We start from the raw sequence: 13,097 nt of genomic DNA on the forward strand, positions 1-13,097 counted from the left end.
GATGAAACGAACTCATCACAAAAAAATCAAAATTCGAAAAAATTCAATTTTCAATTCCAAACATCAAAAAAAAGTTTGAATTCATTCTGTTGTCTTATTTTGACCTCTTTCAGACGTATTTGATGAAAAAATTGATAAAAATCACACTCGTAGCAATAAAGTTAAAATTCGTTAATTTTTTGAATTTTTCCGAATTTTGATTTTTTTTGTGATGAGTTCATTCCGTTAGGATTGAAATCTGATCTAGTTGAGGTGGAAATCAGATTCGAATCTTTTGATGGAGATGAGTTTGATTCATCCTAAAGCCTGCAGAATTCTTTCCAAAGAATCCAAATAAAATCAAATTACTAAAGTTACTACCACATAATAACATTTGGTTACTTTCTACAAAATTTCCTTTTTTTTTCAAAATTCATAACCAAAATCCTTGCAGAAAAAAATGCTCTTACTGCTTTTTCAGCGTTTTGGATTTTATTTTTCCAAACTTGTTGGTTTTTCTTTTGAAATTTTTCTAATTTTTTTTCTTAATTTTTACAAGTATTACTCATTTATTATTTTTGAATTTTTCGTTAGTTTTTAGTAGATTTTTTCTGAATTTCATCACCTCGAGTTCTTGTGATTTTTTCATAAAAATTTTTTCTTAGGCTTGTATGTTTTTATTGCTCAAATCCCCGATTTGGTGTTTTTTTTTTGGTATGGTGAATTTTTGTAGTTTTTTCTCAATTTTGACGGATATAATTTTTTTGTATTTTCGTGAATTCTTTTTTTTAGTTTTTCGATAATTTTTCTGGAATTTCCATTTTTTTTTTCAAATTTTGGGAAAATTTCTCCAGTTTTAATGTAACTTTTCGACTTTGAATTTTCACGATTTTAGTTTTTCTTTAAATTATGGTCATTTTTTCGCCTTTATTTTGGCAGATTTTTTTTTTTATTTTCAACAGTTTTTTTTTCGAGTCTCGTGCTTTAAAAAAGCTGGTTATTTTTTGGCTTACGTTTTTGTGGAATTGTGATTTTTCTTCTTCCAAAAGTTACGATTTCCTTCAAATTTTGATCATTTAAAGGGGGGGGGGGGACTTCTTCAAGATTCGATGAGTTTGTTTTTTTCATTTTCACTTTTTAAGGTGGTTTTTTTCTGAGTCTCTCATTCGTTGATCCTTCTCTCATTTCCCGTTCCCTCCCAGTTATGGGGAAGATCTTCAGGATTTCCTTTTTCTATTTGAACAACTTTTTTAAGTTGAAATTATATTTTTGTCTCGAATCGTCTTGAGTTTTGCTTGAAATTTGTCGATGATTATTCTTCAGAATTTTGTCAATTTTTTGTACATTTTCATCCCTTCCACGATTTTGTTTTGAATTTTATCGATTCGGTTTTCTGACTAAATTTTTGTTCTTGATCTTTTCACGGTTTATCCTTTTAAATTCTCGTAGATTCTACGAGTATTTCCCAATTTTTCGACGACTTTCCCCGAATTTTCGTGTTTTCTCGTGTGCCTATATTGTAGTGAAGTTCAATTTTATCATGAGTTTTCATGAGTTTAAAAAAAAATTAAGATGTTTTTTCTTAAATTTTAGTGCTTTTATGTTGAATTTTGCTCTTGAGTTTTATTCTTAGGGACTTATACATATTATGACATTGATGTTTTTTCCACATTATTATGACAATTTTTCTTCTCTCCAGATCTTGATCATTCCTCTGCTTCCTGTTTTGGTCATTTTGTCTCAATTTCAATATTTTTGTTGCACATTTTGACATCATCATCAAGTTCCAAAAGCTCAAAGCTTCCAGGTTTACCAAGCGACAAAATTTTTTTTTCAAAATTTTCTAAAACTCATTACCTAGAAAACGGCTGAACCGCGATTTCGATGAAACCTAAAAACTCACTAGGCTTGCACGATTCCTACAAAGTACTAATACGACCCTCAATTTTTGGCGAATCATTCACGAACGAATTGAATTTTGTTTGTGAATCATTCGCGAACGAATTGATTCATAAATTAAACAATTGTACGATTCCTACAACAAAGTAGGTACCTACTAATACGACCCTCAATTTTTGGCGAATCATTCGCGAACGAATTGAATTTTGTATGTGAATCATTCGCGAACGAAGTGATTCATAAATTGAAAAATTACACGATTCCTACAAAGTACTAATACGACCCTCAATTATTGGTGAATCATTCATGAATGAATTGATAAATTTATTGATTTATGAATCAATTCGTTCGCGAATGATTCACCCACAAAAATCAATTCGTTCGTGAATGATTCACCAAAAATTGAGTAAATGAATCGATTCGTTCGCGAACGAGTCACTCATATGAATCAATTCGTTCGCGAATGATTCATCAGAAATTGAATAAATGAATCGATTCGTTCGCAAACGAGTCACATATACGAATCCATTCGTTCGCGAATGATTCATCAGACATTGAGTGAATGAATTGACTATTTCGCGAATGAGTCACTTATACGAATCAATTCGTTCGCGAATGATTCATCAGAAATTGAGCGAATGAATGGATTTGTTCGCGAACGAGCCACTTATACGAATCAATTCGTTCGCGAATGATTCATCAGAAATTGGATGAATAAATCGACTCGTTCGAGAACGATTCACTTCTACGCATCAATTCGTTCGCGAATGATTCATCAAAAATTGAGTAAATGAATCGATTCGTTCGCGAATGACTCATCAAAAATTGAGTGAATCAATCGATTCGTTCGCGAACGAGTCACTCATATGAATCAATTTGTTCGCGAATGATTCATCAGAAATTGAATAAATGAATCGGCTCGTTCGAGAACGAGTCACTTCTACGCATCAATTCGTTCGCGAATGATTCATCAAAAATTGAGTAAATGGATCGATTTGTTCGCGAACGAGTCATATACGCGAATAAATTCGTTCGCGAATGATTCATCAAAAATTGAGTGAATCAATCGATTCGTTCGCGAACGAGTCACTCATATGAATCAATTTGTTCGCGAATGATTCATCAGAAATTGAATAAATGAATCGACTCTTTCGAGAACGAGTCACTTCTACGCATCAATTCGTTCGCGAGTGATTTATCAAAAATTGAGTGAATGAATCGATTCGTTCGCGAACGAGTCATATACGCGAATCAATTCGTTGGCGAATGATTCATCAGAAATTGAGTAAATGAATCGATTCGTTCGCGAACGGGTCATATATACGAATCAGTTCGTTGAATTCGTTCGCGAATGATTCATCAGAAATTGAGTAAATGAATCGATTCGTTTGCGAACGAGTCATATATACGAATCAATTCGTTCGCGGATGATTTATCAGAAATTGAGTAAATGAATCGATTCGTTCGCGAACGAGTCTCTTATACGAATCAATTCACTTTATAGAGAGCTCACATCGATCTCCAATGTACCTCCACCTATTCATAAGTGTAACATTTCAAAGAGATAACTTTAACGACAATTCGGGTTTCTCACGCTTAACGCGTGAGTTTTTTTTGTTGCATTTTTGCAGTTTTCCATTTTTTTTTAAATTGTTGTGTCCATTTTTGTCGAGTTTTGATGTCTTTTCATCGCGATCTTGAGGATTTTCTTAAAAATTTCTGAAGCACAGTACATTTTTTTGTATTCGAATTTTTAGAATGATTTTTACAAATCACCATTTCCAAATTTGAATTACAAGCTCGCCTTCCCCGCCCTTTGCCATTGATTTTAATGATTGTTCTGTTCCAAAATGATTCTTATTATTTATGGAATTTTTTCCAATTATTGTTCATTCTATCTCAACACTCAAATAATTTTTTTCATCAGCTCGCTCGTGTCAAAATTTCTACAATTTCAAAATTGGTATTTTTGTGTTTAATTTTTCGAAATGATTTTGGATAAGATTAAATTTAGTTCCTCCCTATTTCGGTGGACTCCCCCTCCCCCCAATCTTTAAATTTTCCAATCTGGGAACAGGGCCATTTCGCCTATCTTACCTGGGAATACTCTTTCAAGGAAAAAAAGCGACAGCATATGCAACGAAATGACGTAGCAAGTCGGAGAAAACATTATAGCGAAATGCGGTTGCAATACAACGACGACTACGACGAATGCTGCATTGCCCTTTCCATTAGCCTTACCTATAGTATAAAACAAAAAATGCAAATTGGGCGCAATAAATCGGACCATGGCCCACACAAAGTGTCCGAAGGGTTTGACAACTTTTCTATTAGCTGGAGCTCGCGAGCCCGAGGAGCAGCATCGGTTTTACCATACTAATTGATATGTATTTCATACCTAATATAGAATTTTATGCGCATTAATAAAACAAACCGACGTTCGGATTAAAATACGATGTAACGCCAGCGCACCTCAATGGGTGGCTTTCTTTGGGAGCACGAGATCGCCAGAGAGCCGAGAGGACGGTGTACGACGATTCTCGTAATCGTAAATATTACTACCTCTATACCTGCTGTACATATATTTTTACGAGAGAGAGAGAGCGAGAAGTATCGCAATGTGTGTGTACTTTGCACCCAGTCCGGCCCAAAAAAACAATGAAGATGATGGCGTGAGATTTTCTATCCTCATCTAGAGTCTCGAGTCTCGAGTCTCGGTGTCTCTAAGTAATACTTTTGGCGCTTGTGCGGCGTGTACGCTGATTGGGTCCAGTCTCATCGTACATACTATAAATACGAGTACCCATTACCCAAGTCGATAAATATTGTTTTTAAATTGTTAATACGTACTCGTATTTGTACGTCGTCGTCGTTACGAGTTGCAACGACATCAATTACACGTCGATGTCGGCGATTTGAGCTGTTTGTTGTGGAGACTGGAGAGGCAGTAGCATCGCATCGGGAGCTATATGATACTAAAGTTGCTGAAAATGGTATAAACCCCGATCACCCTGCCCTATCTTACCTAGTCTCATAAAAACTATTCGAATTCGCGCCATTATATGTATGTATGTGGGAGTGGTATGAAATATATACGCGAGTATACGATTCGGAGTTCGGTTTTTACTCTAACAGATACACTCGTACAGAGAGACAGACGATGAAGCACAACGAGTTTAGCAACTTTGGCATAGTCATTATTATGAGTACCTAGTATATATACCATATAGATGTAAGAGCGTATATGTATTATTATGGTATAGTATAAGTATTGGAAAATGAGTAATACGTGTAAGTTTTATTCGTCGTCGCAGTCGCAGTCACAGTCGCGGTAGTTTTCAGTTTCCATTAAATGGATTTTTTATTATATGATTTTCTATACCTCCCTTTGTTCCCTCCTCCGGTCATCTTCAACCTCCTACTCCTCCTCAGCATTGGTCAGTGCGTGTAGTATAGTACATATAAAATCTAGGTTAATAGTACTCGTCGTACTTACGGTAAACCTGTGAAGGATTGTCTCGAGCGTAAACACGTCCTTTGCGATCTACTGCTATATTCTGGCTACTGCAATCGTTGTACAGTCTAACACAACAAGCTGACTTTAAGATCTGTAAAATGAACGAAAATGTATAAGAATGAGTGCGAGATGCTTGGGCAGGGGGGTGATTTCCATTGGGGATGTTTGGGAAGGGATTCGGATGGAGATTAATCCAAGTTCGAGGTATAAAATTTGTTTGCAAAAGTTGATAATTTTGAAGGGAGGGGAGGGAGGGGAAAAAGAGTGAATCTTGGAATCGTTATGTACCTTGATGGAGAAAAATATCAAAAAATTTCCTATTAAAATATTTTTAAAATGTGGGGACTCCTTAAAGACTTGATTTTTTGGGTGGGGAGGGGGGGTAATCATAAGTAGATTTGGCGAAACTGATCGTGGTACGAAATTTAATTTTTGAAATTACGAAAAAATCGCTAATAATTTAGCTTTTTGGATTGTAGAAATGAACTCAACACAAGAAAATCAAAATTCTAAAAGATTCAAAAAATGAACGAATTTTATTTTTTTTACTACGAGTGTAATTTTTATCAACTTTTTCATGAAATACGTCAGAAAGAGGTCAAAATAAGACAACTGAATAAATTTAAACTTTTTTTGATGTTTGGAATTGAAAACTGAATTTTTTCGAATTTTGATTTTTTTGTGATCAGTTTATTTCATCGAGTGAAAGGGTTTTTTCAACTTTTTCAACGGATACGTAAATATAGGGGTCAAATGGGTCAACTTCACCAATCAAAACTTTTTTTCATGTTTTAAATCAAAAAATCGCATTGTTTCGCAAACTTTCAATTTTTTTAAATCGACTTTTCGACATAATGTCATCCCAATTTTCTAGTATGTTATTCAGCATGAAAAGTTGTCCTTAATATATTTTTCTCAGAATTTTTGAGAGTCGGAACGATATGAAAACTACTTTTGAAACTTTTCGAGCTAATTTTTCGTACGAAAAAAAGTGGCAACACTGATTTTTATCATATCACAAAAAAGGTTTTCAAAAAGAAATGACTGAAGGCAGGATGGCTCTGATTGTTTTTTCTCGTACGTATGTACGCGTATACGTGCGCGCGCGTGGGGGGGTAGTTTTCGTCCATGTTTCACAACTTGTAAACGGTTAAAAAACGCTAACCGGCAAGCTGCCTCCGTGGCGGCTTGCTATGGTAACGGATCGCTGTGCAAGATGTCTCAGGTTCGATTCCCACGTCCGGCAGGAATTTTTTCAAAATTTTTTTTCGCGATTTTTATTTTTACGAGTTTAATTTTTACAGAAAAAGTAATTAAATTATTTTTTTTTTTGCTTTCAAACAATAAATAAATTTATTAATATTATTTTTCGAATTGTATGCCGAATTAGGCGAGGCGAAGCCGAGCCGTTTAAAATTTACATTTCATTCGATGAGCATTACTCCCCTTGGTAAGTTCAGACGGAGGTTAGACATTACCGTGTATGAAGCACTGCGGTTGTTTATAAAAAAATTGTACTCACCGAGGCCGAAGGCCGAGGGAAGTAAACGGACATAGTATGAACAACAAAGCGACCCGCGCAACCGAGGCGAAGCCGAGGTGAGCGGACACAACGCCCCCCAACACTAAAAACAGCTTTCAAAAGCAATGACAGTGACGTCATCGATGAAAAAAAAACCAGAGCCATCCTGCCTTCAGTCAATGCTTTTCAAAACCCCTAACTATTGGAAAAAGTTCAATTTTGGTAGGTATTGTGGTTATCGAGTAATCCAATGCTGAAATGGATGATACTTCAAGTTCAATCAATACTGCCTTTCAAAATAAAGAATTTGTACTCTCAGTCTTCTTTGATCTTGAAAAAGCTTTTGACAAAGCATGGGGATACAAAATACTTCAAAAAATACATTCTATAGGGATTCGAGGGCATTTAGCTTACTTTATTCAAAACTTTTCATCAAATCATACCTTTAGAGTCAGAATTGAAAATACATACTCTGAACTTTTTGATATTGAAAATGGAGTCCCTCAAGGTTCTGTGCTTAGCACCATACTATTTATACTCCTAATTGATGATATCTGTACCTAGTATTATTCCTCAACCTCTTTCCTTAAGAATTTTTGCAGATGATTTAAACATTTCAATACGTTCAAATAACATCAAACTAGCCTCAGAAATGATCCAAAAAACTCTAAATTGTATTGAAAAATGGGCTGAAACAAATGGACTAACATTTTCTGAATCTAAAACTCACTGTATACTTTTTACCAAGAGAAATAAAACCTACCCAGAACCTATCCTTGAATTCAAAGGACATCCTTTAGTTTTTAAACCAACCACTAAATTCCTTGGACTTACTTTTGATAAAAAACTTACTTGGACGCCTCATTTTCTCAACATAAAAGCTCAACTTAACAAACGTCTAAATTTACTAAAAATTGTTAAAAATCCAAAGTATAACCCATCACGCCAACTATTACTTCACTTGTACAAAGCTCTGATACGTAGTAAAATTGAATATGGAAGTCCATGCTTTACAAACCTGTCAAATAAAACTACTAACATTCTCAAAACTGTTCAAAATTCCTCCTTGCGCATCTGCATAGGTGCTCTCTATTCGTCTCCAATTGATAGTATTTATTGTGAAGCTGCAGAGCTTCCTCCTGATTTTAGGAAAATTCTCATGACAAACAAATTCTTAACAACTGTTGCAAATAATCCATCTCACCCTCTTCAATGGTCACTCAATGTCTACAGCTCTCAGCATTTCCTCCATACTTCAGGTCCAATCCCAGAATTTATCAAAAATATGAACAACCTACAAATTGACCTAAAAAACCTAATACATCAACCAATATCTTATCCCCCTTGGTCTCTCAAACCTATACAGATGGAATTTTACTTAAGAAACTACCCAAAATATGATCACTCCCCATTATTAATCAAGAGTCATTACTTAGAACTGTTATCAAACTATACTGAATATAACCTATGCTTCACAGATGGTTCAAAAATTTCTAATATTCATACTGGTTATGCTTACTTAATTAATGACAAAGTTCTCAGTTTCAAAATTCACAACTGTGCCTCAATTTTTACTGCTGAACTCACTGCCATAAAACATTGCCTAATAGATATAATTTCCATTCAATCGGAAAATAAAAAATTCTTAATCCAAAGCGACTCACTAAGTTCACTGCTATCCATTCAAAACATTTTTTCTGACCATCCCATAGTCCAAGACATACATAAGTCCCTTTTTAACCTCCAATATTATGATTACTCAATTAGCTTCATGTATGTTCCCAGCCACATAGGTATCACTGGAAACGAAACTGTTGATAGATTAGCAAAAACAGCCGCTACCCCCTCTCCTCTTTCCAAGCTCTCACTCCTGATGACATTAAATCTCTAATCACTCACAAGACATTTACTAACTGGCAGAACTTTTGGTCACAACAAACTTCAAACAAACTCTTCCAACTTAAAAAAACTACTCTCCCCTGGAAAAATCTAGGCCACCTGAACAGAAAAGAAGAAATCCTGATTACTAGACTAAGAATAGGCCACACAAAAATTACTCATAACCACTTATACCAAAAAGAACCAAAACCCTCATGCCAATTTTGCAGAAACGAACCCATATCCATCCAACACATACTTTTCAACTGTCCCCAACTAAAACAAAACAGACTTACACTACAGATAAAAGAAAACCCACCTACTATCCCTGACGAACCCTCAGAAATACAAAAATTCATCTCCCTAGTAGAAAACATCGGCCTCACAAACCACATCTACCCCCCCCCTTACGGGTGTAATAATCTTGTAATTATAACCCCCCCCCCCAAAAAAAAAAAAAGTTCACTGAAAACTTTGACACCCCCTAGCAGTCTTTGAAAAAGGGCTTGAGGGCTGCGATTTTCGCCATTAGGGGTTTTCTACAGAAAAAATTTCAAAAAAAATCGCCGACCCCCCCCCCTTACCACTTCTGGGTTGAATTGTCGTGGAAATGACCCAGTAGACACCTTAAAAAATATTTAACCAATTGAATTTGTGAAAAATACTTTCATGAGTTTACTAATACTGATCCAGATTCAGAAAGTTATAAGAATGTCAAGTACTACTTAGTCATAGAGATAAAAAGCAGAAAATTGGCATTTTCTCATTCTGGATCTAAGTACCCAAATCACTGAAATTTAGTACATAAATAAGGATTGAAGTAATTGAAAAATCGGTACAATTGGAATTATATCACAGAACGTACCTACTCGGTTGATTCTCGAGTATGTAACTTGACTTGCTTTTTTGCCAGAAATTGTCAAAAAAATCCAGCCTTTTTACCAAAAAATTGAAAAAATTCCATTTTTTTTCGATACCTAAACATTTCGAAAATAATGTATTTTTTTGGCCAATACCAACTTAATTGGCAAAAAGCGAGACTATAGCCAAAATCTGACAAAAATTGTCTTTTTTTAAGCAAAATTGTCACAAAATTTTCGTTTGGTTTCAAAAATTGCCATTTTTTGCCAATATTGACCGCCATTGCTAAAAAGTCTCATTTTTTTTCAAAAACTCCAAAGTCTCGATTTTATATCAGAAATTGCCAAAAACCATCACTTCTTATGGGAATAATTCTCAAAAGTCCTATTTTTTGCTGAATTAATGAGTAGATTATCAAAAATTCTCATTTTTTCAAAAATTTACAAAAATTTTCACTTTTTAGAAAAATAATTAGGTTACAAATATTGTTGTTTTTTTTTTGCAAAAAGATTTCAAAAAGTCCCACTTTTTTGTAAAAATTGTTCGAAAGTCTTGCCAATTTTTTTTCTGCCAGAAATTAAAAAAATTCTTACTTCAAAAATTTACAAAAATTTTCACTTTTTAGAAAAATGATTAGATTACAAATATTGTTTTTTTTTGCAAAAAGATTTCAAAAAGTCTCCTTTTTTTGTAAAAATTTTTCGAAAGTCTTGCCATTTTTTTTTCTGCCAGAAACTGAAAAAATTCTTAGTTCAAAAATTTACAAAAATTTTCACTTTTTAAAAAAATGATTAGGTTACAAACTGTCGTTAAGATTTCAAAAATCTCACTTTTTTCTAAAATTTGTTCGAAAGTCTTGCCAATTTTTTTCTGCCAGAAATTGAAAAAATTCTTACTTTGTAGCCAAAAATTACCAAAAAATTGCGAAATAGTGTAATTTTTCAATATAAGAAACCAAAACTGGTTTTCTGGTCACCTTTTTAAATGTGCATTAAAATATTTTGCTCATTGTCACTTTTTTAGTTATTTTTTGGTTATCAAAGTTACCTGGGTGGGGGGGTGAGGTGAGACGGGATTCAGTACGAACACAGTCTCAAGTTTTATTTTGTGAAATTTTACCTATACTTATTCTTCAATTTTTGTATAAATTTAGTCATTTTTTTTTTGTTCATTTTTCCCAGATCTTGACGATTTTTTTCGTAAATTCAACCAATTTCTCTAAAATTTTAGCAAAGTTTGAATCACGTGCCAGATTTTTGAACATGTTTATTTTAGGAATCAACATTTTTGAATTATGCAATCATTTTTCATTTTTTTAAAAAAATTGATTTTTCAACAATTTCGGGCAATTTTATTCATATTTTTTCATGAATTTCAGGAAACTTTTACAGTAGATACCTACATAGACAACTCTGACGAAATTTTTGCTAATTTTTTTCTTCAATTTGCTTCAATTTTTGTACAATTTCATTAATTTTCTGATAATTTTAAGAGGTCAATGACCTCCGGAGGTCAGACAGCACAACGAACAACTCAAAAGCAAGGCAGACAGGTCAATGACCTTACAAAGCCATTTTGGACAGCTCTGTAACAAATTTTGCTATTTTTCTGCTATTTTGGCGCAATCTATCCCCAATTCGAGTAATTATAAAGACATTTTTTTATAATTTCATGTTATTTTTATTCTTATTTCATGCAGTTTTCACAAAATTTTTGGATTATTCAGCTAAGTAATTTGTTTTGTAATTTTCAACCTTTTTGCATCAATTCGGTTATTTTTTAACGTTTATGATATGTCATCCATTTTTTCTGAATTTGTTGCTAAGTTTTGAACTTTTTATTTATTTTTTGATAATTTTTATCAATTTTTCGATATTCTTCGCCATTTTTCAACGTTTCTGTATCACTCTTCCTAATTCTATTTCAAATTATTGAGCAATTAATTGGTAACAGGGTAGTATTTACGCACAGGCAACCTAGACAGTTGCCTAGGGCAGCAAAATTTCAAGGGTGGCCAATTTTAAAGCGTTTTATATTCATCGCGATTTTTGCGATTTTTTTTATATGTACTTGCAAATTCAAAAAATTTAATATCAATTTCTAATTGTGTTTATTATTCTAATAGGTAGATAAAATTACGGGTGGGGAGGGAGAGGGGGGTAATTGAATTCTGTTTCGAAAAAACGGCAAATTTCAAGTCTGCCTAGGAGCGCAAAGAGGCTTTTAATCCGGCCTTGATTGGTAAATTGGAGTAATTTTTGCAATGTTTATGGAATTCTGATAATCCTGGTCATAGTTGGGTACTTTTTCCTAATCTTCAACGAGTTTCATGTAAATTCAATCAACTTTTTGAAAATTATTGAAGCAATTTTTTGCATCATATTATTTAACTTTTACTATGTGTCATCAACTCTTTATCAATTTCCAGTTCTTACTTAAACTTTTTTTTTTTTTTTTTTTTACAAGTTTTCAATTGTTTTAAGCAGTTTTATTCATTTTTTAAATGAAATTTTGATAGCATTTTAAAATAATATTTTTAATTTCATTTCATTTTCAGAAATCGTATTATTATTTTGTGTAATTTTTGCTTTTCACTTGATTTCAACTTTTTGATTTTCAAGTTGGTAAATTTCTCTCAATTTTACTGATTTATCTTTTGATTTCAAAATCTTTGCAATTTCATATCAAAATTCGACTAAGATTTCGACCTTTTCAAAAAAAAAGGCTTTGATTTGAAATTATAAAAAATTGTTTTTCAGTAACTTTTCATGTCAATGAAGGAGGGAGGGGTAGGCACCATTTACTTTCAGATTTGGAATTTTTTTTTGTTTTTAATTTCACGTCAAAAGGTGCTGAATTCGAATATTACCTTATTTTTTCGATTCAGTCTCTTCCAAGGTGTCTCCCAACCACGATTATTGTCATTAAATGCAAATGTATTTTCGAAAATATGTAAGAAAACTCAGGCTTTTTAGAGGAAGGGCCAGTTTGGCATTTTCATGCAAATTCTCTGCGAATTAATCCTCCGAATTTTCAATTCTCCCTCGGCCTCCTTCTATCCATAATATTCCAATTGTACGAGAAAAAGGGTTAAACAAAGCCTTTTGTCGAAAAGTAGGTATAGCTGCAATGCTCCATAGCTTAAATTTTAGATTTCAGATACCTCGCGTGTCGTAATTATTTTCGAAATTATACACAACAGCGAAATTTCCCTAGCAGATGACGCACCACTCATCCTTTCACACCCCCCCCCCCCCACAGTCCACACCTCAAACCCTCTTGTAGACTCGTTCACTTGCAATTTCTACAACTTCGTATGTATACCTTTTTTTTTTTTTTTGCGGTAACTTACACGTCTATACTATTTGTACACCACAATGAATCCGTAGGAAGTTCGCAGCACACGTTAACTGCCTATCGTATTCGTATGCAAATATACGA

General features: G+C 33.6%; 1 protein-coding gene across 1 annotated transcript in view; it reads right to left on the minus strand.

Annotated features, from left to right (window-relative positions):
• Nucleotides 1-13,097, minus strand: part of ths (thisbe) — a 92,087-nt gene that overhangs the window by 22,047 nt on the left and 56,943 nt on the right. The window contains exon 3 of the mRNA XM_065354958.1: nucleotides 5,375-5,486. Coding sequence (XP_065211030.1) covers nucleotides 5,375-5,486 — 112 coding nt within the window. The remainder of the gene's footprint in view (nucleotides 1-5,374; nucleotides 5,487-13,097) is intronic.

Source organism: Planococcus citri, chromosome 1, assembly GCF_950023065.1.
Source record: "Planococcus citri chromosome 1, ihPlaCitr1.1, whole genome shotgun sequence".
Lineage (NCBI taxonomy): Eukaryota > Metazoa > Arthropoda > Insecta > Hemiptera > Pseudococcidae > Planococcus > Planococcus citri.